Here is a 26,468-nt window from a genome sequence, read left to right as displayed (position 1 = left end):
ACACCTTTCATGTCAAAGAATTTATCTACTTAAATTTTTGCTTTTTCTACAGTGGAAAAAAAGACATTTTATGTCAGGCTATATTCTAAAACCATGCTTTATAATTTTACAATACACAGAAAAACAACAGAGGACTTTTACATGAAAATGATTATCTGCCAAACGTTGGAGTAGCTTTTTAGCTCTTTTTAATTCTTAGGTAGTAAGTCTGAAATCCCCATTAGAATTTATTCCAATGATTCCTCCAATAGCATGTTGACTTCTTTCGACTATCAGAGGATAAATGCCTCGTTTGTGTCTCTCTGGACTAGAATAAATAGTATTTTCCAATGGCCGGTGTGTGTGGTGTGTGTGGGTAGGAACTATTTTTAAGAGAACATGCTCATAATTTTGCTTATTTCAGGTGATATGAAAGGAAACAGTTCTGTTAAGTGTTGGGGTGTGCACATTTCTTTTGACTTTTATTTCTGTCCTTGTGGGTCCTATCTCTTCTCCCCTCAGCTGTGGCCGTAATGCCCGGGGCCTGGGCTGGTAGCCCAGCTCTGAACTGGCAACTCCAGTCTGGCTCTGGCAGGGGCTCTGCGTTTGGGAGGATCATTTTGTATACTGTTCCTGTGCAGAGTGTTCTTTACGTATTTCGGGTTCATAACTAACTGATATAATTAATTAACAATTGGTAATTATTAGTTAACGTAATTAATTTTGTCAGTCTGTGCTCTTCTTGTATTTTCGTGATGAGCTTTTTTACATCCTGTTAGTACAAAAGTACAGTATGTATTGTATTTATAATGTTTCCTAGAGAGGTTTACTCTGGAGTCAGTTTTATTTCCTTCCCTCTTTTCTGACCTAGACTGGCACTGATATAGTTAATTACATCACTCTTTGCATCAGTGGTCTCCTGGTCCCAGTAGTTGGCTCTGGACAGGACAGGAGACAGTCTGCAGTACTGTTCCAGGAAGGGCCCTGGTGGTGATCCGGTCAGGGTGTGTCCTGGGGTTGTTAGGGAGCAGGGTGCCTCGCTCGCCCTCATCTGCACACAGGTTGGAAGTGCCTCACAGCGTAGTCAGGGTTCTCTGTGCTGACCTGCGAGGCGATGATGCATCAGTGCAGAGGTCTCTCTGTTAGTTTCCATATCCCGTTACTTATGATCAAGTGATTCATCTTTGGATTTTTATTACATTTGGGTTTTTTGAAAAGTGAAAGAGCCTGTGTCTTAAGGCAGGTTTTTTAGTCTGCTATTCCATTGATGATCTTTGACGTGACGTTAGTTCATAATCATCTTTCCTCTTGGTTACAGCGGGTGCATCGTGGGCACAGGAAGCATCTCACACAGAACTAGCAGGGTTTCTTTCTTGCTGTTGGTTCTCACAGTCATTCTTCACTTTCTTCATGGGCTCTCTCCTGAATCCTGTTCGCTGTTGGCCATTCGGAAATTCCCGTTCACGGAGCTTAGAGATGGAAGCGCTCCCTTGCCGGGAGGGACTGAGAGAATGCGTCTATGCACGACCATGGATACGGTGAACACAATGGCTTTGGATGAGGAAGACCTGTGTTTGGGTGGTTGCCTATTATTAATTGTCCTTGGGACCCTGAGCAGGCATTTCATTTTTCTGAGACCCAGTCTCCAGTCTGTAAATGAGGTTGCTGTGAGGAATGAATGAGAGCTTCCAACACACAGGTACTTGGTCAACGTCCGTATTCCTTTCGGAGTGCTCCTGAGGCTTCTAGAAATGCAGTCTGATTTTCATGCCATCTCCTGGTCATAGTATCTACTGTTTATCCAGTGTTAGCAGGTAGTCTCCGCATTCTTATGAGGCAGTGCTGTTATTCCCTTTATAGGGAGCCTGGGCAGGCTCAGAGAGGGTGTGTTGGTAGTCCAGGGCCACACAGCTGCTGACTGGTAGAGTTAGGCTTCTGAGTCCTCTGCTCTTTACCATTGTTTGTCATAGTTATTTTTGCTGCTGCTTTTTCCCATAGTGTTGCTTATTTCTTGATTAAGGATAATACTCTGTTTCCAATGAGAGTCTGCAGCTGTCAGAGTTGATTCAGAAAATTTCTAGTGGGGCTTCTAGAGCAGGTTGATGACTCAGTTTCATGTGCTGGCCAACCCCGACTGGCACTACTGACTGAGAGTGTGTTGAGGAGGATATGAGGTACGAAAAAGTATCATGACGGGTGGGACTGGAGAGTGGCTGGGTTCCGTCAACCCTGTTCTAGAACCCGTGTGGAATGGCCAGGTAACATTCCAGCAGCCACCTGGCCACCAGCCTCTCGATGCGCTTGATAGTGTGTCCTGGCTAAGTGGAGCTGGAGCTGGTTGTGTGCTATAAATATATCTTAGAACATTCCTGTGTAAATCAAATTAGTTTAAATTGTATGTCTGAAACTTTGGGGTGAGAACATTAGGAGATTCTGAAATTTAAACAGACCTTTTGTTAAAGCTACTCAATCTGTGTGTGTGAATTTTAGTTTTTCCCCCACACATTATTGTCTAGATTTGTTAGGTGAGGTTACAAAAGGAACAAGTTAACGCTGCTTTTAGAGAGTGTTATGTATTGGCGAATATTGCTTCTAAAATGTTATGTATAAGTCATCTACTTAAAGAACTGTTTGGAATGGTTCTATTTATTTCTTAAAAGATGAAAATATTCCCTGTTTGCTCACTTCTGAGAAAGCTACTTTTAAGTATTTAATCCTCAGAAACCACCAAAGCAACCTTGTTAAATCATAATTTTGTCCATAACTAATATGTAATCCAGAAAAACTACTCAGATAATAACAGAGTAACGTAAGTTGTGAAATGTTTATTTATTATGAATGTACTATTGTTCTCATCAGCTGTTCTTTGTGTGATTAAACTCCAGAAAAAGGAATTACAACAAGCCACAGGAATTTCCTTTATTAAGGAATTTAATTCGGCCTGCAGTTCTGTCCTCTCACTTAGGGGGAATTTGGGGTAACTTTGATGTGTCTGGTCTGCATTGCGGTTTCCTGTGTGTCTTTGTGACCATAGTTACCTGGCCCTGTGAACCTTTTCCCTCCTCAGGAAGATGGGGCTAGCTTCCTCCCAGGTGGTTGCGAGGGTTAAATGTTGCAGCACGTGGTAGTAGCTCAATAAATAGTACCACCCTTGTCTTGTAGTTTAAGGAAGAGCACCTGGCTTATTTAGAGCAGCAGTGCAGGGTTCTTTCAGAAAATGAAAGCAAGTTCTGAATTCACTGCTTTGTTCTAATCGTGGTGATAAAAATGTTAAGAATTTGGCAGCAAATTAAGTCAACATTCCTTTGTGCTGCTGGCCACACAGAGAAGTGGGAGCAGCAACGAAGCCGGCAGGCAGAACAGCCCGCTGTCCAGGGTGAGCCCTCAGGTTTTACTGTGAGGGCAGCCAGAGCGCAGTGCCAAGGTCCCCTGCAGAAGGTCGCCTGGGCTCGTCTTGGGGGGTTACATTGCATTTGTAACCGCTCCTGCCGCTCAGAAGGTCGTCTCAGGTGTTCTCTGAAGAGGTAGAAGAGGTGATGTGCACATATCTGACCTTGTCTGTGGGGCAGAAAACATTTTATTTTGATATAATTTTAAGAGAGGTTTCAAAAGAAGTGTAAGGTATTCTGCACACCCTCATCAGAGTCACCAGTGGCTTGTGTTTGCTGTCTTTGTTTTTTTACTTTCTCACTTTTTGTCCTTTTACACATAAACACACACACGTTTTTTCTTAAACCACTTGAGAGTAGGTTGGAGACACAGTGTATTATTACCTCAGAGGTATATTCTCTTACAAAGCTACAGTTGTACATGATCAAAAAAACCAGGAAACTTAACATGAATACCGTACTGCTCCCTAACCCACAGTACATACTCAGATTTCATCGGTCATCCTAACAGTGTCCTTCCTGTACAGTCCTGTTTTCCCCAGTGTAGGATCTAGCCCAGGACCATGTATTTCAGTTATAACCTCTGTTAATCTGGAGCAGTTCTTCAGACCTTTTTAAAGAGGAGACATGGCTAAATATTTTGTCGAATGTCCTTTAATTTGCTTTGTCTCCTGTTTCCTCGTGATGGGTGTTGGGCTAGTGTTTTTGGCAGAGACGCATAGAAGGATATCCTGTCCTCCTCACGGCGTCCTACCAGCAGGCACCCAACAGTGGTTTGTCCAGTGTTGGCACTTTGATTGCTTGTATCAGATGGTGTCAGCCAAGTCTCCCTGCTGTAGAGCTGCAGTCTCACCCTTTGTAGTGGATAAGTAATTCATGGGAAGAGCTTTGAGACTAAGGATCCCATTGCTTGTGGATTTGCAGCGTGTTTGCAGCACCGGCATCTCTCGTGCCAGCGTTGCCTTACTGCTTGTTCGCTGCCGTGCTCCTGCTGGGATAGCTTTCTCTTTGCCCTGGCTCACTTATTTGCTCATTTATTATAGCAACATGGACTTTGAGTTCTTATTTTATCCAGTGAATTGTTACTACCATTTATTTGGGTGTTGGAATGGCCCCAGGTTGACCTGGGAGCGCCCCTGTAAGCTGGCGCTGTCCAGCATTTCTTGGACACAGCCGTGCTTTCTGGTGTAGAATGTTAGGTTCCTCTTTTCACCTCTGAGCCTCGCTCTGCAGCAGCACTGTGTCCTCATGGTGGAGAGCACCCAGGCTTGTTCTCTGGGTGTCACTGCCTCTGGGCCCTGTCAGCATATCTGTTCATCTACAGTGAGTTTCAAGACAGAAAGTGAATTAGGAGACCCCCTGCATTGGTTGGATTCTGTTGTATGTTACATTTCTTGAATTAGGTCATCAACATGAGTAGAAAATGCTTTTTGCTGCATTGAATTCATTTTTCGAATGATTGTCCTTGTGTGAGAATTCCAAAAGGATTAAACACCACTATTTAAATATTAAAAATGAGTCTCTGTGGACCAGGGTTAGGGTTAGGGATTTTGTTATGGCAGGACTGAGGTTGAAGGTATGGCAGGGAGGGAGGGTGTGGCAGGCAGGTCTCTTAAGGCCCCCACCCTCCTTGGCAGACGTGGAGATGCCCTTGGCAGTGGCTGTTGCAGCAGACCTGACTTGGGGCTGAGGAGCTCTGTGTGTAGCTGCAAAGAAAGAGCAATTCCTCAGCACCCAGGCACTGAGCAGACTCCAGTGTGTCACCATTGCAAGTCAGAGCAGACATTGGGTGTGACCTGGGTGTATGATAGGGAGGCCTAAAGAAGTGACTGAGTGGAGAGGAGGCAATGGCTGAGTGAAGAGGGCAGGGGGATGGAAAACCCCTCTGGGCAGAGGGGGGAGAGCACGTGCAAAGTTCCTGTGGCAGGGAAGCCACAGCCTGTTCCTAACTGAGGGAGGGCCACGCTGGGGGCCAGAAGAAGGCAGTTGGGCATGAGGTGGTAAAGGACAGACCTGTGATGGGAAGATCAGCCGGTGAGGGAGACTGAGTGGGGAAGACACTGCTCTGGTGGGGGGGGGGCACCTTGGGACCTGAGAGCCCGACTCCTATCTTGCCCACCTGCCGCTTTCAGCCAGGGCAGGCTGGAAGCTTCTGCCTTGCAGTGCCTTTGGCCTCACCCCTTTGTGGGGCTCTTGCTGGAAGAGCCTCAGTCCATGGCTCCGTGGCTGGAGGAACCACAGTTCCACGTTAGCAGTTGTCTCCTTTTTAGACCCAGATTCATGTGGCTGGAATTGGAGAGTCTGGTAGGATTCCCTCAGAGGCTCGGGGCTCTGCTTTGTTCCTCCAAAGGCCAGTTAATTTTGCTTCTTAAAGATTTCCTCAAACCTAACAAATCTCGGGGAGGGAGCATGTTGAGAGAGAGCCCTTGAGTCTCTGTGTTGTCACCTGCTGTCAAACCCAGTGTGTGTGCCCCCCCAAGCTCTCCTCAGGAAGCCTCAGCGCTCCGAGGTCTGTCTGCCCCATAGTTTGTCCCAGCTCATCCCATGTGGACCCATTCCAGAATTTTGTAGGAAGCATTTTAGATGGACATTGTTGAAACATTTGCATGCTCGCCATATGTCGGGATAGTTTATTGCAGAGAATAGGTGAACGCTGCAAAGGTGAAGTGTTCTCATCTCATGCTGCAGCTTTAATTAGGGAATTGACCGAGGAACCTGGATGAGAGTGTTAGCCCACTTGTTTCTCTTACCTTTTCTCCTTCAAAGGCAAAATAGAGCCTTAAATGTGTTTGTACTAAGGAACTTCATATAGCATGCATATATTTGTTGTCCAGATTCTCAGTGAGCTTCTGAAGATTATAGGGTGAGGCCCAGCATTGTTGTGGTTAATAGAAACCTGTGCGCGGAGGTCTGGGGGCTGTGGGATCGTGCCTTGCCGTGACAGTGAAGTAGGCCTTATCGGAGGGAGAATTCACAAGAGGCTGCCCTGGGACCCCAACCACTGTCCTTCTGTGTGTCCTGACAATGTTATCTGTCCTCTCAGTACGGAGTATCAAGTGTCTGTCATGAGTACAGAAATTAATTTAATGTCACCTGAAGACATGCAATTAATCTTTTAGAGGTTTTCATAATACCTTTACAGAAAGAGTTGCCAGTTTGGCGGATTTGGACTTTGGGGTTTAGGAGAAGATAAGGAAAATTAATTTTTCATCAGGGTTAATACAAGCTAGCAGGGCCACAAAGGCTGAGAAAAATGGTTGGGGAATTTGTCAAAGTGTTGTCACTCCAGAATAATGCTGCTTAGCGTCTGATAGGTGTAATCAAGAGCTGAGATTTCTATAGAGAGGGATTAATCAATGTGCTCACTAGTGAATGCAAGTTGGTGATACCACTTCTTCATGGGCTTCAAGAATGGAAATAAGATTTGATCTGTCAAATTGCAGGATGCCCTGACAGTATCAATAAAGCCTTTTTATCTGTACATTTAAACCATCCGTTATAAATAAATTTGTCCTGCTCATCATGTTGGTGGCTACGAACCACACTTTTTGTAATGATTAAGGTGATAAAAAGTATTCCCTAAGCTTTCTTAATTCAGGTAGTGCCTTTATATTTAAGAAAAACTACTCTAAAAATACGTTTTTTATAATACATTGAAAGATAATTGTTTAGGGAAAAAACAACAAAGAATATACGGTTTGGTGTAAGATAGACCAAACTTCTTTATTTCTCATCTGTTTTGGAGGAAGTGAAAGATATTTAAAATTATGTCTAAGCACACTGCCGTGGGAGGAATTTAAAGTGACCTGTCCACTCAGAGGAATCCACTTTCAGAGTGAGCTCACTGTTTTGGACTAGAACATAATCTGCCATCCACAGATGACCAGTTGTTTCCTTACGTTCAGACAGCAGGATTCTGAAATTCCTAATTTGAATCGACAGTACTTTTGAGTTTCCAGCTTGCGGTGCTGTAACCGTATGTCTGAGTTCTAGCAAACTCCTACATAAACGTGTGCATTCAGTTTGGCCTGTCTCTGTGAGAGTTAGGTGTGAAGAAATGTTCCTGGCCACACCTGGAACAGTTTGGCCCTTTACTCATAAAGAGTAGTTTAACTCTGGAATTTAAAATTTCCCCAAGAATTTGAGAAGGAAGAATTGTTCTCTCACTTGGGGAAAATAACACTTTGGTTTTCTTACAAAATGAAAGATTGTTATTTACAGTTAAGCCTTGACAGCTTAGCATGGTTTTTAGAAAAATGCAGAAGCACAGCATTATCGTAGCTGTTCTTCGTTTAATTCAGTTGGGTGATGGTTAGTCTTCCTGTTTCCACAGCTGAGCTGGAAGCAGTTGTGGGACTGGAAGCACCACCCCTACCAGGGGGCAGCAAGGCCCAGCGCTCCCTGTGTGACCCAGGGCCTTGGGTTTTCATTTGCCAAGTGAGGATGATGATGTTTACCGTGGGGAGGGTTGAGGGAGACAATGTCTGTGCCGACCCTGGTACACTCCTGGTACTGCAGACGTTTATGCCATGCTGGGTTCCAGCCTTAGAGCTTCTAATCAGATGGTTCTGGATGAAAGCCCAGGACCACTAGCATCCAGACGCTCCCCAGGTGACAGGTGTGCTGATTGGTCCTGAGGAGAGAGCACTGGGCCTCTCACCACTGGGTGTGATGTGAGTGGCAGGTGTTTCTTGGGTTGATAGAAGCCCCTCCTGCTCCTGGTCTGGTGAGGGTTCCTGATGGAGGCTTTTCCTACCTCAGTGTGGGAGATCCTGTGATCCTGCCTTCCCTGAGTGGTCTGCTCCCTGGATGGGTTTTCCAGCATTAAATCAGCTTTTGATTCTTGGGACAAGTCTCACTTGGTTCTGGTGTATGGCCCTTTTTCTGTGTTGCTGAGTGAGTTTATATTTGGTGAGGATTTTTTTCATGTGTGTTCACAAGGTATATTCTTTTGTGGCTTTCTTTTCTTTTGATGTCTTTGTCTGGCTTTTTTTTTTTTTTTTTTTAAATCAGGGTAATAGCAGCCTCAAGGAATGAGTGGGAATGTCCTTCCTTTTCCTGTTTTATTTTGCTGTTGTTAATCCTTACCCAAGGATATTTTTTCTGTTGCATTCCGGGGGGGGGGGGGCGGGCATTGATTGGTTGCCTCCTGCATGCGCCCTGACCGGGGCCAGAATCGAGTCTGCAACCTAGCTGTGTGCCCCTGGCTGGAATCGAACCTGGGACCCTTCATCCTCCAGCTGATGCTTTAACCACTGAGCACCGGCTAGGGCACCATTGATTTTTTTTTTTTTATTTAAGAGAGAATGGAAGAGGGTTGTAGAGAGAGACAGAAACAGACAGACAGACATCGGTGTGAGAGAGACACATTGAATTGGTTGCCTCCCACACACACCCCAACCAGTGCCAGGGATAGAACCTACAATCCAGGTATGTGCCTTTGACTGGGAATCGCACTCATGACCCTTTGTTGCACTGGCCAACCCTCCAGGCAGTACTGTCCTTTATTTCCTGAGATTGGATAAGGTTTGTCTTTCTCCCTTAAGTAGTTGATAGAATTCATCACTGAATCCATCTGGGCCTGGATTTTTCTTTCTGGGAGGTTTTTAATGAGTTCATTGTCTTCGCAGGGTTTTAATGGTCTCTTCTTGAATCAGTTTTGGTATCTTGCTTCTTTTATGGAGTTTATTTCATTGAAATTGTCTAACTGTTGATATAAAGTTGTTCACAAGACCCTTGTTAATGTTTGTAGTGCCAGTTCTGATGATCCCTCTTCTTTTCCTGATCTTGTCATTTGTGTCTTCTCTCCTTTTTTCTTGGTCTGTTTAGTTAAAGGCTTATCAGTGTTGTTGATCGCGAAAATCCAGGTTTTGGTTTCATTGATTTTCTCTGTTGGTTTTCTGTTTGCTGTGTCAACGCCTGTCACTGGGACCTTCCTTCCTTCCTTCTGTTTGGATTTGATTTCTTTTTGTTTTTCTGTCTGATTCAGATGTGAGTTCACGTTACTGATTTTAGATGTCTTTTCCTTTCTGATATAACTGCCTTAGTTGCATCCTCTAGATTTTGATATGTTGTATTTTTATTTCAGTTCAAAGTATTTTTTCCCCCAGTTTTTAAATTCTGATTTCTTAGTCTAGTTTCCTAGGGGTTGACCCTGTTGCTGCATAGCCTAGTGGTCAGTTATTCAGGGAGATTGTGTCCAGGTACCTGGGGCCCTCGGCTGGTGGTCTGTGTGGGTCGGAGGGGACACTTGCAGCCCACTCAGGCTCTTATTTCTTGCCACTGCCCCGAGGCTCTGTCGGCAGTGTGGGGAGGACTTCAGTAGCTCTTACATGGCCAGAATTTCCTCGGTTTCTCGGATTTCTGGCTAGGATTTCTGGCTAGTCGACTGTTGTTGCAAACAGGACTGAGACCAGAGGTCATCAGATTTGTGGGTGCTCCCCATCCCCTCCAGTGAATTTGCTGACGGTGCTGCTAGGTGTTTCAGGTCAGCCTTCTGGGATTTCCTACTCCACCTGCCCTTTATCCACCGCACTCGCTGCTCCGTTTCCGGAGTCCTGAAATGCTCATTTTGTCCAGTTACATGCTTATGGGGGTGGGGTGGAGGGTGGTGCAGTTTTGCCGATTTCTCCTTGCTTCCGTAGCCAGAAGCCCAGTGTCTTTTAATCTCATTTATTTCTTAGGTCCCATTAGTTCGGGCAGGTTTTGCAAAAATTTTGCCTACACCTGGCTTGTTTCATCCCGTTCCTTCCCTTTGTTGCATTAAACTGTCTCCAAAGATTGTTTAGAGGGACGAGACAGAAAATAAATGGGCTGCTTCTGGGCTAATTTACCAGGTTCCTCTTGGAAACACTGCATAGCTGAGCAGTCTGCATGGGAAGGTTTATTAGCCATTGACAGATAGGTTCCTGCTTATGTCGGGAGCAGAGCATGGTGCTCACAGAAGGCTGAATCTGCTTTCACCTTCAAGCAGCCATTTCTGTTCAGATGACATAACTTAGCAGGGCTAGGCCAGACTGTCTTGTATCCACTCTTGCTTTGTGACCACCAGCTCCCTGCTGGAAAGATGCTATACCTCACCCTAAAGTGGCCGATGGGCCTACCCAGGGGGATTCTAGGCTGCCTGGTGGAGTCACGACTGTTTGTATGGCTTGAGAGTGTACTTGCTTCTTTACTGATGAACGGTTAAGGTCATGAAATGAGGGGAGGTAAGTGCAGAAGGCTGGGTTTCTGGTACTTGTAAAGCACCTACTAGAATACAGGAGGTCCTCCTGTAGTCACAGACCCTGGTTGGTGATGGCACTCGTGACTCTGCAGGAAGAGCCTTGTGCCCAGAGTCCGAGTGGTCAGCGTTGTGTCGGAGGAAGGAAGGGGTGGACAACCACAACCAGGGCTGTGTGACATGGCAGCCTGCTTACCTTTAGGTTTGAATAGGAGCTGAGAGTTAAAACCACTGCTTATGCAGACTCTGAGGTTCTAACACCAGTGCTCATGCAAAGGGAAAATGCATGTTAAGTATGAAGTATTTTTCAAGTTAAGCAGTATTTCACTAACCTAAACAGCATTTCCTTTAATTACAGACCTCTTGAGTGAGTATAGTAATCCAAAATCTTAGCTTTTTTAATTTCAAAAATGTTATTAAAACGCAAACACTGTCAAGTGAGGCATTTCCTAGTGGCTCCAGTAGAAGGACGGGCTTGGTTTCCTGGTGTTTGATGGTTCTGTGTCTTAGTTGATCACTGACCAGTGCTGTGGAGAGATGTCTGGTTGTGCAGATACTGACCAGCATGCTACCCTGTTCCTTCCAGCAGGGAGGGGAGAGCGATGGCTTTTTTCATCCAGACAGCCAGCCCCAGCGGCCCCCCCAGCCCCCAGAAGTGAGACAGCAGCCTGCCCGCAAGGTGACGCTGACCAAGGGGGCCCTTCAGCAGCCCCAGCACCTGCCGGTCGGGGCCCATGTATACCCGACAGGCCCTCCGGGCATCAAGAGCATCCAAGGGATCCACCCAGCCAAGAAGGTATGCCTGTGCCCTCGTTGGTACTGTGGGTGTGAAGGTAGAATGGTTTGATAGGAAGGAGTGCCTGGCACATAGTAGGGGTGCTCAAATAGGGGGATAAAGGGCCCTCAGTTTCCTTGGTTCTGCCTTTGTTTTTAAATATATCTTTATTGATTTCAGAGAGAGGAAGGGAGAGGGAGAAAGAGATAGAAACATCAATGATGAGAGAGTCACACCCCTGACTGGGGATCGAGCCTGCAACCCGGGCATGTGCCCTGACCGGGAATCGAACCTGGATCCTAGGTCGATGCTCAACCACTGAGCCACGCCCGGCCGGGGTTCTCCCTTTGGATGCTGATGTGCCATAAGAGCACGCTTCCTGTCACGACTTTTTAATTGCACAACACCTGCCACCCAGGGTGTGGTGGTTTCCTGCTGCTCTGAGCTATGCGACTGGTTCTGCGACTCCGCAGGCTGAGCCAGGTGTTGGCTTCTCCATTTCCTTCTCATTACTGCAGCTGACAAGTTACACCCAGGCCTTGGGGGTGAAGTGCCCTGCCCAAAAAAGTGGCCCTGACACTGGAACTTGCCTCCTTCCCTTGCCCTCTGGATTGAAGGGTGTTTTATTCTCTGAGCACAGTCATTAGAAAAGAGGCATGGGCAGCCAGGACCCCGCCTGGGGGAGTGAGTACTCTCCTTTTGTGAGCCAAATTTAAGGCCTCCCCTCTGAGAGGCATCGCCACTTTGTCTCCTTTGTCCTGGTGGTGGTGTGTCCTGCCCCTCAGCCCCTAGACACGGGCACCTTTGCAGCTTCCCCAGAACTATCCTCTACTGAGAGCACAGTCCTCTCTTATGCAGAATCCACATGCCTTTGTCTGAGGAAGTGATGCAGGGGAGGGAGAGGCTGTGGCACCTGCTTTGTTTTTCTAGAACACTCTGGAGTCAACTAGTTTGTCCCACCTTCTTGTCTTGTGGGGTTAGGGTTAGTAGTAGTGTTCATATGAAGATGGTTCTGGGTCTTGGAAGTATTTTAATTACTTTGGCATATTATCCTATAAACATAATATGAGGTAGGGCAAATGAGAGTCTTCCATTCTGGCAGCAGGAGACAGGTGGGCAGAGCCAGGAAGTCACAGCTTCAGGTGCAGTCTTCAGATGGGTCCAGTCTAGCCCTTCTTCAGTCAGGTGCTGTCGTGGACATACGATGAAAAAGACCTTAGAAACACACCCCACCCCATGTAGCTCTGTGCCTAACCCAGTGAGTTTCAACCTTTCTCATCTCATGGCACATAAAATCACTATAAAATTTTGCGGCACACCAAAAAAATATATTGATTGCCTATCTGACAAAAACAAACAAACAATGGTATCATTTTGATTCATTCACAGTGACGGCTATTATTGTGTTGGCTGTTGTCATTTTTTAATTTGACGATCTGAGGGAGCAGAGGTCAGTGCCCTTGACTGAATAGTCAGGTGTTGTCTGTTTCAAAAAGTGTGTGGCACACCAGTTGAGCATTGCTGGCCTAAATAAAGCTCCCGAGTTCTCTCATCCTACACCTCTGTTTGCTCTCCTGTGACTTGAGGATAGTCATGTTCCTCTCCTGTTGGAGCCTAAGCTTAGTGCTCTGGCCAAGGATATTATTAATTCATAATTTACAGCTAGAGCACAGGAATCGATATATATATATATATATATAGACCATGGTTTCTAGCCAGCCCAGTTTGCACCTTCTGCTGTGTTTTCGTTGAAATACCCACTTCACAGGAGTAACTTTGTTACCTTCTGTGGAGTGTTAAGAAATGTTATAGTCCTGGGAAAGTTGGTGCTGTTCAGTCCCACTCTGGCCGCCTTCCACTTGTGACCTGGGCTGGATGAGTTCTGTTTGCAAGGGGGCACTTCGCCCCGGTGCTCTGCCTCGTTTCCTAGTTAGAATGTATGAGAAAGAGCCACTCTGTCCTCCATAAAAGATCCCAGAACAGTGGTTTGAAGCCTGGGCAGCTTTAAAAACTCCTGAGGTCTGGACCCCACCTTAGACCGGCGATGTCATAATTTTGGGGGTGAGGATGAGGTCTCTCCATCATTAGTTTGGGCTTTTCCTAAGTGTGCTGCTGACAGCACATTTCTGGACCCCAAGGGCCTACCACTTTATCCACAACACGGCGAGAACACAGCACATGCCGCCCCGTCCTTGCTGGTCTCCGGTGCGACTCTCACCCGGCTCCTGCCTTTTCCATTCACGTCTGTTATTCCATTCCATTCTGTTATTTTCTGAGCACGGTAAAAACTATAGAAAATCCTGTAGCTTGTGGTGTATTTTAATGGATTCTGAATTATTTGCTCACTTTTATATCTTAGTAGCTGTGCAAAAACCAAAGCTTCCAATTTGACCAGTCCCTCCTGTCGTTGGCAGGTCCTCATGCATGGGAGAGGCCGGGGAGCGTCGGGGCCAATGGGCCGCGGGCGCCCAATGCCAAACAAGCAGAACCTGCGGGTAGTGGAGTGCAAGCCGCAGCCCTGTGTCGTGTCTGTCGAAGGGCTGTCCTCGTCCACCACTGACGCCCAGCTAAAGAGCCTGCTCATGTCGGTGGGACCCATTCAGGTAGGCCACCTGCTCACGGCGCCTGTGTCCTCTGTCCAGCCCCCAACTCAGTGCTTCCTGGTTTAAAGTGGTGTTAGAATGATGCATCTGAGGAGGACAGGTGCCGTCTCTCCTGTGTGTACTTGCTGTCAGAGCTTCAGCCCTGGAGTTCGATTGCTTGGAAATTTTCAGGTGCTCAACGTATAAACTTTGTGGAATAACTATCCAACTGAACAGACGATGCTCTGAAATCCTCAGATTACCCTAAAGTTCACGTATGCACCTATGTATATAGTTCTTTTTGCCTGTCACACACTCGTTGTTTGTAATAATTAAAACATTTTAAAGTATGTAGCCTCCTTGCCTGGCCGGGCGTGGCTCAGCAGTTGAGCGTCGACCTAGGATCCAGGCAGTCGGGGTTCTATTCCCGGTCAGGGCACATGCCCAGGTTGTGAGCTCGATCAATGACTCTCTCATCATTGATGTTTCTATCTCTCTCTCTCCCTCTCCTTTCCTCTCTCTGAAGTCAATAAGCTATATTTAAAAAATAAAAAAAAAAATAAAAAAAAAAAATAATAAGTATGTAGCCTCCTTGACCTTGAATTCCAGAAACAGCCTCCCACGTTAACAGCTGTGGAACTGGGGTTAGATTTCACAAATAGGAAATCCTGTGGACTGTACTTGGTCTCCTAAAACTGGCTGTCTGCGTACTTGACGATCTCTGCAGGACTGGCTGCAGATGGATTTTCAGTTCTGTCCACAAGGTTTCCACTGGGACCCCGCGGCTTCAGGAGCCCTGTCGGTCACCTAGCGAGGAGGTGGCTCACCTGGTTTTCCTTGAGCAGCTCATTTGTTTTTGGCCTTCCTGCCAAGTGTCACCCCCCAGTCAGCTGTGGCCAGCATTCTCTGTCCCAGTGGGTCTGTGTGTGAGAGCAGAGCACTTGCACACTGCCCGATGGATAGGTTTCTGAGTAGCACCAGTGGTCTCTACGTTATGAGTGGATGGGAGACATTTTCAGACTACAGTTGACACAAGTAATTGTTTTAAATGTGGAGTTTAAAAACCTCCATGTACTGTTGAGAGTTCCTAACTGTGAGGCGTAAGTAATGCCCTAAACACTTCTCCTTCCCATTCACCCTCACTTTGGGTTCCCAGAGAGAGGTTAGGGTTAGTTTTATTTGCATGTAGTAATCACAAGTTAACAAGAATGTTGACCTCTGTTTTTAAGAGTCGATTTCCCGTGGTGTGGGCAGGGCATGGTGTCGTCAGAGGCATAGGGCATGGGGGTCATTGTTCCCAGACAGTTACTAGGAATTGGGGCTGATTTGCAGGAACAGAACTGACTCTAGAGGATTTCAGGTGCACAAATGTGGGCATCCTGATCTGAGACTCTCGGACCAACGGTGGCTGAAAATTTGAGGTCATGTCACAGGTCATCAGTGAGCCCAGTGTTCCCTGTGAGGGCTGATGCTGCAGCCCGATGTCCTTCTGTCTCTGTGGGGTGGACAGTGTGCACCCTTGATAGTCCTCCTTCCTGTTTTCTGGACCTGGGTCTGCGTGGCCAGTGCTAAGTCCACAGCGCCACCTGAGGTTCGGTGGCTGCAGTGCAAACAGCTCAGCCACCTGGCCCTAGTCTCGCCAACTGAATTTTGCATTTTGGAGTTACAGATCTCTTGTATGACCTTTCCCCCTCCCATTTTGCCATTGTTTTTCCTGTTCTGAGAAAGAAGGGTTAGAGATCATTGTGTTATAAATAATAAAGTTTGAGTGAGGACACTTGAAGCTGAGCAAAAACCATGTTGGATTGCTTAATTGCTTGTTTTAATGAGAGAGAGGGGAAAACAAGAAGACGTTTTCTAGGTCACATCAGTTACCCTTAAAATGAAGTACAAGGTGAGGTCCCATGTGTCCCTGAGAAAGCCCCCGAGGAGTAATGAATTTAGCACTTCTGCAGGGGCCTGTGTGCCCACCCTGGGAACTGAGCCTGTGTTCCTGTTTTCTGCCAGCCTTGCTCTGGGGGATGGATGTGAGTGGGAGTGGAGATACTTAATTGCTGCAGTCACAAAGGCTAACACTCTTAAGTTTATAACCACGCTGATGTAACAGGCTTCTCCGACAGGGTTAGGATGATATTGTTGAATGTAAATTTTGAAAAGATATTTATAACAATGTTTTGCTATAATTATGTTTTAAATATAAATAGACTTGGAAGGGATGGGGTGGAGGGGCCTCCACCTGACCCAGCTAAGCCTGTGAGCCTTGGGCTGTGACGCCACCTCGTGTCCACGTAGTGTAATAGCAGTGGTGGCACCTGCACTAGGCAGGACCCTGTTTTTTGGTCCCTTTAATTGTAGAAAATTGCTGTGCATGTCACTCTGCTGCCTTAGCTGTGGACCTGAGAGGCTCTCTTCGTGTGGCAGGAGGTAGTTCTCAGATTATGTTCTTCCCTTAATAATGCTCCACTTCTCTAGAAAGTCTGTTAAAAAGACACTTGTCTATAGATTCGTTATTTACACAATAAGGAAAAATGACCAGATTTTGTAGAATGTTCTAACCAGAAGGGAGAAATGACATGAGAAGGAAGTAACGCATTTCAGAATTTCAGATGAGAGGGCGAGTGAGAATCAGAGCCATGGGGTGTCACCAGCAGTCCTACCCGAGGGCAGGGCCTTGGGGGTGGGGCTGCAGGAGCGCCTTCTCCAGGGACTAGCCCTCACCTCCTGCTCCATCTGGAGGACCGAGCAGTCAGCTGTCAGGATCTGGGAGCAGAAGGGTCACAACCTCTGAGGCCCCTTCACTTCGTCATCTTTGTTTCCTGTGTGCAGGGCTGTGCCTAAAATTGTGTGAAGAAAAATCTGTTGTTCTATAATGAACGAAATACCAGGGTATAAAAACAGAAAACCATCTCCTCACAAGAGTGTGGAGCTCGTGATCACTTAAGGTTCCCTGTGATCCTCACTGTGTAACAGTTGGGCTTAGACGTGGCTGCCTCTGCCCAGGGTTGTGAAAGTCACTTTCTCTGCTGACATCTGTGTTGTTTGCCGACCATCCTTGGAAGTATCATGCAGCCTGTAGCAGCTGGAGTCGGGCTTTGAGATGCGCTTCAGCCTAAGTCCCTATTTTGCCATTTCTTGGTGTGCAGCTTTCGAACTGAGCACTTCACCTCTGTGAGTCTGTGTTTCCATCAGACTCATAAACCACAGAAGACAGGAAATGCCACTACATACCTCATTGCTCCCTGGCATAAGCTGCCAGGGAGGGAAACAAGAAAGGAGAACGTCCCATGTCACTGAGGGAAAGCAGGGACAGCAGCAGTGCCCCACCTGCTGGCCACCTGATGGCAGCCGGTCCTGTCCCAAGGGCTATCTTCCTGCAGCTGCTTCAGGACACCAAGTCGCCAGCCCCCAAAAGCATCCCAGTCCACCCAGATGGGGAGCCCTCTAAGCAGCCAGGAAGGCAGGTCACAGCGGACACACACTGACCTTTGAAGGTGACGGGGGCCAATGAGAACATCTCCTTCACTGCGTCTGGTTCTGACTGATGGAGAAGGGCTAGTGGGTGGCATAAAATCGTTGGCATCTCCAGTGAAAGCAGGCAGTCATTTTGCATTTAGGACATCTGAGGAAAAAGACAGCGGGATAGTGAGACATGGACAGCAGGACTGTCAGACATAGACTACCTGGAACCTATCGTCCCCAGGTTGAAAGTAGGTCTGGGCATGGCCATAGGACTTGAAGTTCTCATGGAAAACATGTAAGCTGGAGGCTCTCATGCAAAGTTCTGGAACTGTTGTAACTAAGCCAGAGGAAAACGGGGATCTCGGAACAGTGTGAGGAGACAGAGCTCTGAAGAGCTGAGCTGTGTGTTTGGAAGGATTGTTCGGTAGGACGGGGAACACAGGACAACCAGTGTTGGACGTGGATGTGGACTTGAGGAAGCGCGGGAGACTGGCAGCACCTGCGTCAGAGGAGACCCAGGCTTGGCGGGATGGCGGGCGTGATCATGAGCAGGAGCTGCCAAGTCCTTGACAGCTGGCGGAACGGGGCTGCCCAAGGTGCTGCTGCAGCTTCCCCGTACTCCTGCTCAGACCCCTCGGAGCAGTGTTTGCTGCTCTGGCCACGCCGCCACCAGCAACAGGCCAGTGAACCTGCGCAGAAGAGACTTCCAGAGCAAGGCCCTTTGCATTTCCTACGAGAAGCGCTGGGCCGGGATGAGGTTGACTGCCCCCCAGGGCTGCAGGGCTGTCAGGTGGAAGACAGGGCTTCCCACCATCCCCTAAATGGGGATGCTTTGAAGCAGTTTCACTTGTGTTTAAAACAACTAGCATCTTTTTTGGCTTTAGGCGATTCCTGAAGGTGTGAGGAATCGCTGACGAAAGGGGAAGAGCATTTAATGGCTCTGTCAGGACTGCAGAACTGTTTTCATACCCAACAACATTTTTCTTTATCTGTGTAACACTGACACATACAGACTGTTCTTAGAAAGAGGAGCTCATCCTAGGGGAAGAGGCCAGGACCCTAAACAGTGTGCCCTGTTCTCTGCTAGTGGAGTGTCCCCTGCAGCTCTGGCACAGGGTCCTGCGGGGACTGCTGAGTGTGAACGCAGGAGGCTTCCAGCTAGTGTTTTGTGATTAATAGCAGAACAATTACTCTTCTCAGAAATTGTCTGAAGACGGCTTGTCTGAAAAATGGACAGCAAATCGGGGAGAAAATTGATGAGTGTAGCCTTCAGTCGGCGTGTCAGTGAGCTGTGTGTGAGGGGCAGGGGAGTCGGAGTAAAGATCCTTGAGACGGACTTTAGCTTTAGGTCTGTTCTGAGTGATTCGTGTTTATAGGAAGATGTGGAAACTGGTGATCATAAGCTTTTTACCTTTTAGTGCAACATGTTTTTTCCTCTCCTTCCAAAGAAATCCCTAATGTTTGTCATTTTGGTAGGTTGAATAGTGACAATTTCTACAGTTCATCCTCATATCTAGAAAACAGGGCTTGTTTTATTGAAAGGGCACAAAAATATAAATATGGGGAGAGCCAGCAAGCAGACTTTAGGCAGTGTCCTCGTCACATGTGTTGGCCGCTGGAGAACCAGCCGTTCTCGTGGTTGAGGAACTTCACTGCAGATTATGCTGTCTTGGCTGACAGTCCTCCAGAAAACTGAGGTGTAAGCCACTTAGGTACAAATAGACAAGTCTTCTTACAGCAGGTGTTTTACCACTTTAGATGGTGGATGGTAAAAATGAAGCTTCATGCCTTCACTTCACGTTGGGGAGTCACCACTGAAGTCCAGAAACGTTCTTCTAGAAGAGGAGCCAAGTATTTTCATGGACAGTTGCCTGACAGGAAGGCATGAGAAGAGAAAGTGACTCTCTGGGGTACCTGCCCCCAGGCCTCAGAGAAGGTTTAGAGAGAAGATTGGGCAGCTGGCATGGCCAGGGGATGCAAGGCCTGAGCGCCAGGCTTGGAGGGTGGATTGCTGGTCAGGGGAATGACTTGCTGAAGCAGATTGTTTTTGGATATATTATCTGGATGGGTAAGAAAAATTGCCATGGAGATAGAATTAATTTGTTTTAGTGATCCAGGTATCAGTCTGAGCTCCAAATTTTGTATTAAATTGAATGTTTGCATGTACATACAGTTGTTTTAAACCATATACAGCGTGATGTTAAAATGTCTTTGTTTTCTTCCTCTAGAGTTTACAGATGCTTCCCCAGCAACGGAAAGCCATAGCTAAGTTTAAGGAGCCGGCCCATGCACTAGCGTTTCAGCAGAAGTTCCACAGGTAGCAGTGGATTCCCTGGTTCTGGTGCCGGGGGCGCGGGCGGGGACCTCTCCCCTGTGGCCTGCTCTCTGTCCCAGCAGCTGTTGATCTGCATGCTGCTGCCTGTCCACCTGTCACGAGACGCAGCAGTGCACAGTGGGCGCGACTTCCCCCTCATGTGGACACTGTCCCTGTGTTCATGCTGACTTCTCTGCCAGTCTGCGCTTGCCTAGAGTAGACTTTCCTTCACGGGCCCACCCTTCCCATCTAGTTCCCTCTTCTGTAAGCCGACCACTGGTATGCAGTTAACCTAATAGGGTTTGTTTCACTTCCACAGACACATGATAGACCTGTCCCACATAAACGTGGCCCTGATTGTGGAGTGATCTCTAGCAGGGAGGATGACCTTGCACTGCACACACACGCTGTGGAATTTCTTCGAGGGAGCTGCCTGCACAGGACCCGCCAGCTGAGGCCTCTGTCCATCCTTGCTCACTGTTGTCCAAGCGGCGGGCGGCCCAGCATTGGTTCCGGGAGAGCTGAACTTGCGGGACGTGGCAGGCTGGAGTTCCATGTTCGATGGCTCCAAATTCTGTTGCCATCTCCGAGAACTCCGGTTTTTGTTTTCTTTTGTTTTCAAAGTGCTTACAATGCATGTAGACACTGTGCTTCGTGATTTACTGTCTGATCGATCGCTCACCGGGACTTTGGTTCAGGGAGGAACATCAGCAGCACAAATTCCAAGTACTTTCACAGCAAAGAATATTTGATAATGGTTGCACTTATCTTCAGTGCAGGCTAGACCCAGCCGTCCTCTCAGAAGGCCCTCCAAAGGCTCTGGTAAAACAGGCCAAACGCCAGTCATTGTGATTGACAGCTGCCTGTCCCAGAAAGCAGGGTGGGGGAGGGGCCCCGGGCAGCCGATTCTGTTCTTGTAAAGATTCCAAAAGCACCAGCTGCATATTCTGAGCTCCTTAGGGGACTCCTCACCTTTTAACTCTTCCCAGATAGGGCGAGGACCAGGTTGTCACCACTGCGCTTCCCTGGGGGAGGGAAGCTGGGTGTGGCGCTCTGGCAGCGGGAGTTCCCTGCCTGGTGGGATGCACAGTGCACCTGCCAGGCGGAGGACCAGCCAGAAGCTTGAACAGACCTGGTTGGGTTTTTTTCCTTTTTAAATGCAGCCCACAGGGCAGCTTCGCGTCACTGGCTCTGACAGCAGTGTTCTTAGGGAAGCTGGTCATTATTTTGATTAACCCTTTTTTGTTTTTTTTGAAGGCCTTTTGAGCAGGGCTGCGCTGTCCTTCAGCCAACCTGAGAGCAAGGTGACACTGACCCTGGCATACCACTCCCCGAGGCATCTGGTGTGAGGGGGCTGTGTCACCCGTGAGTGATTCTGCATGGGCTCCTTTAGATGATGCCCATGCCCCGTAGAGCAGCTTTAGGAGAATTCATTCTGGGCGGAGATTGAAAGTGCCTTACAGTGTTTCTGCTCACGGAGGAGTTCACTCTAGGACTTACTCCAACGTGGACCTGAGTATTTGAGCAGATGATATGAGGGCAAACTTAGACTTTTTAGCTGTATTTTATATCTAAGATGTCATGTCAGAGTTATCCGTAGAATTGATAGAGGCTTCTTGCCACTCACTGTCTCTGGTTACCCAGGGGGACCACATGGGAGCCCAAGGCCTGTGCATCCAGGTTCCTTGTGTCTTGGCCTCCTTGTGGGAACTGAGACCCCGCTCGTGAGAGCTTGTACCATCTCGTTTGCACAGCGTAGATTTTATTTTACTTTTTCAAAGTAAGTGACCATAACTGGAGGGAGTATCCAGCCCCTGTGAGACCTTGTGTAGCACTGATTCTCAGGTGGCATTGTGTGCGAAGAGTGAGCCTAGAAAACGGGGGTGCAGGCTGATGGGGCTCACAGGAGATGTCAGCTCAGGTCAGGAAAGCGTAGGACTCCTGGATCCACTGGAACTCCCACCAGCTGGGGCACCTGGCCACCCTGCTCCAGAGAGCCCCTGAATGGCCTGCGCCGTCTCAGAGTCAGTGCCCTGACCAGGCTACTGCCCACTCTCACAGGCAGCTCCGGTGTGTTCATACGTAAACCTGTGGCTGAGTTAGTGCAGTGTGCGGAGAGCGGCAGTGGAGTGACGACGTAGCCGGGAGCTGTAGTTAGGAGAGATCCAGACCACGCCTCACTCGGCCACCTGCGGGAAGGTTCATAGTGATGGACCGTGTCACAAGGACTTGCTGGCCCAGTCAGATAAGTGGACAGACTTTTGCCACTTTCTGAAATGGTCTGCGTGTGCTGTGGCTTGGAAACCATAACCCGCATGCTGTCTCTAGAAAGCAGGCGGGCAGGGTACTTCCTTCCAGTCAGTGATGGTGAATTAGCCCTGTGTGGACACTGCTGCTTTGGATTTACCCACGGCTGCTTCAGGGCCTGCTCTGGCATGAGCACGACGTGGGTGCTGGCACTGTGCACACACGGGCACCCTTCTCTTGATCCCCTGTCCTTGAAAGACCACCGTCCAGGTGAAGTAGGCCTTTCCTAGAGCACTGATGGGCACGCCCAGTGCCTGGCCGGCAGGCACCAGCCCTGAGTTTGGACCCTGCAGTGCAGCCGGGCCTGGGGGCAAAGCTGAGTTTCCTTGGAGGAAACTGCAGAAAAGGAAAGAAGCAGAATTAGAGAGTCATTTTATTTCCATTTTCGGTGCACTTCTCGCAGGGAAGTCAGGCACCATAGCTGAGCCCTCTTGGAAGATCTGTTGCAACCATTATCTCTGTTCTTTATTTATCATGCATTCAGACGAGATGCAGGCACACTTCACACACTGTAAATACGGACCTTTTAAAATTAAAGTGTTATTGGCGATGCTTTCAATCCAGCAGCACCGTAGCTGTTTGCTAGTTCTTCTGTGTTGTCTCACCAAGTTTGATGGATGCAGTTCCGTAATTGTTGACGTGTCCTGTGTGTATTCGATTTTTATAAAGATGGGAGTAAGTCAATACGTTTACCCTGACCTGTGTATTATTTGTTCACAAGTCCAAGGAGCTAAGAACAGTGACTATCAGTATACCTCGTGAGGTAAATAGCAGGCGCATGTGGAGCCGCTGTCCTTCGTGTTGCCTTGTTTGATGTTGTGCTGTAACAAGTTCACCTGGCCACCTGCCTGAGCATAAGCTTGTGTACTGCTGGTCGGGCCACGTCTGTTAAATCCTATACTGATACTCTTCCACAGGAGAAACCTTGTCTCTTTCCAAAGCAATGTGGAGGGTCCCGTGTCTGGACAGGCAGCATCCTGAGTGGGCGCCTGTGGCCTCACCCCTGGGGGGTGGGCAGGAGGGGAGGAGTGGGCTTCGTCATAAGTACTTTTAAGTTGGGTTGTCCTCGTGATTTGTAAAGGTCCTGAGAACAATTGTTCATGCTTGGTTCTGTAGCGATGCTAAATTGTGACAGCTTAGATCCTGCACCCAGGGGTCTTTTTTCCAAACAGCATTTTGCTTAATTTTGCCAACAGGGAACTTTGTTGTTGGGAGGAGCTGGGGAGATGTGGGGTGAAGGGCAGGAAGAAGGGGAGCCATCTTGTGGACGGTTTTGTGGAATGAAGCAGCCGTAAGACTTCATCATAGACCGTCTGCTAACACAGCCACTCGGGAGCAGGCAGTCCAGTCGAGAAGGGTGCGGGTGGTGGGCACACGGGGCCTTGTAGGTGTCTGCTGGACAGCACCTGCCGGACGGTGGGAGGGTGGACAGAGAGCCACCTTGCACTTGGTGGCCCTCCCACTCTCCCCACAGGAGGGCCTGGTGGCTCGTGTGGGGCAGGTGAGCAGGACCCACTCGTAGAGCTGATTTTGAGCAGTTACACGTCTTTTGTTTTGGCTTTCAGTTTTTTTGTTTGTTCTGTTTATTTTGTGTTTTGTTTCTTTTGAATCGAAGGTAAGCTTGGAGTGCTGGTAGACCAGTGGACTGACGGGACCCTGTTGAGGACAGTTAGGCTTGGAGCGAGGTCTGTGCACTGGAGCCTGGAGGCAGCATGTGCTGTCCGGAGGTGCCCGCGCGGGCCTGCTGTCCTTCTGATGGCGGTGGGCCCCCTTGCTGCCCCAGTGCCCTTTCCAGGGTCCTGTTGAATCCCCTCCCTGCCTGCTTACAGGCCTCTCCTGGCCTCCAGTTCAGTTTGCTGTCAGACCTGCTGCTATTTCCCTTTGGTCAGGCAGAGCCCCTTCCTCTCGTTTGATTATTTAGAGAAAATTCTTAAGGTTTTGTTGGTTTTTCACCAGTTTCTCAGGGAGAATTCTAAAGGGGGCTCACTCACGGGGGGTGGGAGGACCAGGGCCCCCATGAAGGAAGCCAGAGTCAGATCCATTAGGGGGAAAGTTTAGGGGTTTTTCGTTTGTTTTTTTGTATTTAATGAGTATTTTAATCACCCTCCTGAACTGTTTTTAACACTAGTGAGTGAAGCGTTATTTTGGATACCCTGAAGTAAGGCTTCTCCAGAGGTGAGAGCCTTGATTTACTACTGAATCCTACGGATTCCTGTGTAAGGTTCTTTTGCAACCTGTTTAATTCTCATCACGTAAAGTGCGTGGTTTGCGCACTTAGAACCAGAGCAAGACCCACTGATTCATATTGGATCCCAGGTGCACCTTCCGCTGACCTGTGGTTGGGAAGGGCCGTTGGTTGTACACGGCGTAGCCTTTTCTGGAGCTTGCAAACCTTCACTCTTCCGTGCCGTGCTTTGGTAGGAAGCCTTTTAGTCGAGACGGGCAGCTAGGGCAGGTCCTTCGTGAGAAGAGGGTTTTCCTTTTCCTTCTGACCGACTGAAGTGTGAACAGGGCCTCCTGTCGGTGTTCTGCTCTGCTTTGTTTTACTAATTTTTAAAGGTATGTAGAAAAATGCAGGCCCTTATAAAGAAACAGTGTGTGGTTTTTAAATTTTACTGTGTTCCACCCAGTGGACAGGTGTATCATTTCCATATATCCTGTTTAGTAATTGAATCCTCTGGAAGGCGGGCCTCGCACCTTTCAGCACCACTGCCTCACCCTGCTGCCCGGCGAGGCCTGAGGGGCGCTGCTTGTCGGGGACGCTGCCCTGCTGTGTTCTGCCCGTGTAGTCGCGTCTGCAGGACTCAGGTTTTTAAATGTGCAGGCACACTCACACTCACGCACACACTCACACGTCCCCTGAGGAGCAGATGGCCCTTCGGTTTATAATTCCGCTTTGCTTTCCACAGGCGCGGGATCCAGAATTGTCCTTCCTCTGTGAGGACTTTTAACTCTGAGGCTTTAATTCCACTGTTTAGCTTTCAGGTTCAACAACAACTCCGCCCCTAAACCTGATGTTTTCTCATTTCTGAGCTGGTTCTCTCCTTGCTGCTGCTGCTGCTTGGTCTGGTCCTGGGACCCCTGGGCTCCTGCCTCCTCTGGACTCCCCTTGCGAACCACCTCTCCCCACCCTCCACCCCGTGCCCCTCTCCCGCTGAGCCCTCCCTCCCTCCCCATCTCCAGTGCCCATGGTCTGCCCACCACCTCGAGGTGGGATGTTGTGCTCCTCTGCCCAGTCTGCACTGTTTCCCCTGGATTCCCTCAACCTTTGCCTCGACAGGTTTCACTCCTCACTTTCTCCTCCAGGTCTTTGGTTGGACAGAATAACACTGGACTCTGTTACTTTGCAGTGTGACTGGGAGAGGCCAGCGTCCTGCGCAGCGGTTGGCTGGTTGGCGTGTCATTAACCCTCTGTTTTGCCCTCTACTTTGCAGGCAGGACCGCTTTTGCATGAGTTCAGTGTTAGTAGTAACGCGCCTATTGTTCCGCTGGGAGGTGCCGGCTCAGGCTGACTGGCCCTTGCTAACCTAGTGCGCGCCGCACGCGGGTGTGGGCGGCTCCGCTGTCCGCTCTGAAGCTGTGGGCGCCGTGAGCGCTCGGAGCCAGCTGACTGCTTCCTTCCTCTGGGTTCACCTACTTCGTGTGTCCTTCTGAGCTCACATGCTCCATTGGCGGGGTGGCACTGCCTTGTCTCCCCCACTCCCCACATGCCAGTCGCTGTGCGGCCTCAGGAGTAGATGTGGGAGCAGTAGTGACAGAGCTGGAAATGTATTGCTGTGTATCGTTTGTGATCCATGCTGAAATGTGTTCTGAGCTGTACTGTAATTTTGAAAGATGTGTTAATAAAGTATCTTGAAGTTTCTGCTTTTTTTCTGTAGCTTTTATTTTATCTGGCCGCTCAGATTCGGCCCAGCCTGCCTCTTACCCATGTGGACAGAGAGCTCAGCCACCATCCCTCCGAGGATGGCCGGGCGCTGTTTCCGGGCGAGCCCCCTCGGTGCAGCCCTCTGCCTTGAACCCATGTCTGAGCGATGGGCCTTCCCGTCTGAGGTCAAGGTGACCTCTTCATCCTGCTGCAGGGTCTGCAGGAGTCGGAACAGACTCCCCGATGGGCTGGGTGGCTGCACTGAGAGGCAGCGGTCTCGCCTGTGGTCTACGTTAGATCCAAACAAGGAAATCAGCCCTCAGCCTGGTCGTGCCCCTCAGGGATCCTCAGCTCCATGCTGGCCCCACCTGCATCTGTGGTCCCCCCACCCTGGGGTTCTCAGTGCGCAGAGACCGGTGCTGTTGGGTTACAGAGGGACGGGACTGCTGCGGACCCACGGGGCGGCGAGAGCAGCCTTGGCCGGCCCGGGAGGGACTCAGATCTGAGAGGGGCAAGGGGCATCTGAGCCTGTGTCCAAACCTGTGCCCCGTGATGAAGGGGCAGGGCCCTGGGACT

The 26,468-nt window shown here is 48.7% G+C and overlaps 1 protein-coding gene across 2 annotated transcripts in view; it reads left to right on the top strand.

Moving 5' to 3' along the window:
- Positions 1-25,889, top strand: part of RBM33 (RNA binding motif protein 33) — an 87,620-nt gene extending 61,731 nt beyond the window's left edge. Inside the window, exons 15-18 of one of the 2 annotated variants that reach the window (XM_081147440.1) lie at positions 11,180-11,386; positions 13,780-13,968; positions 19,635-19,723; positions 20,040-25,889. In XM_081147440.1, the coding sequence (XP_081003566.1) occupies positions 11,180-11,386; positions 13,780-13,968; positions 19,635-19,723; positions 20,040-20,088 (534 nt within the window). In that variant the 3' untranslated portion in view covers positions 20,089-25,889. Of the gene's footprint in view, positions 1-11,176; positions 11,387-13,779; positions 13,969-19,634; positions 19,724-20,039 lie in introns of both variants that reach the window. The other variant, XM_081147439.1, reaches the window with a different exon arrangement.
- The last annotated feature ends 579 nt before the right edge of the window (positions 25,890-26,468 follow it).

Source organism: Miniopterus schreibersii, assembly GCF_964146895.1.
Source record: "Miniopterus schreibersii genome assembly, chromosome: 9".
Classification (NCBI taxonomy): domain Eukaryota; kingdom Metazoa; phylum Chordata; class Mammalia; order Chiroptera; family Miniopteridae; genus Miniopterus; species Miniopterus schreibersii.
Note: the sequence above shows the minus strand (reverse complement) of the source record. Positions and strands in the feature narration are given on the sequence as shown.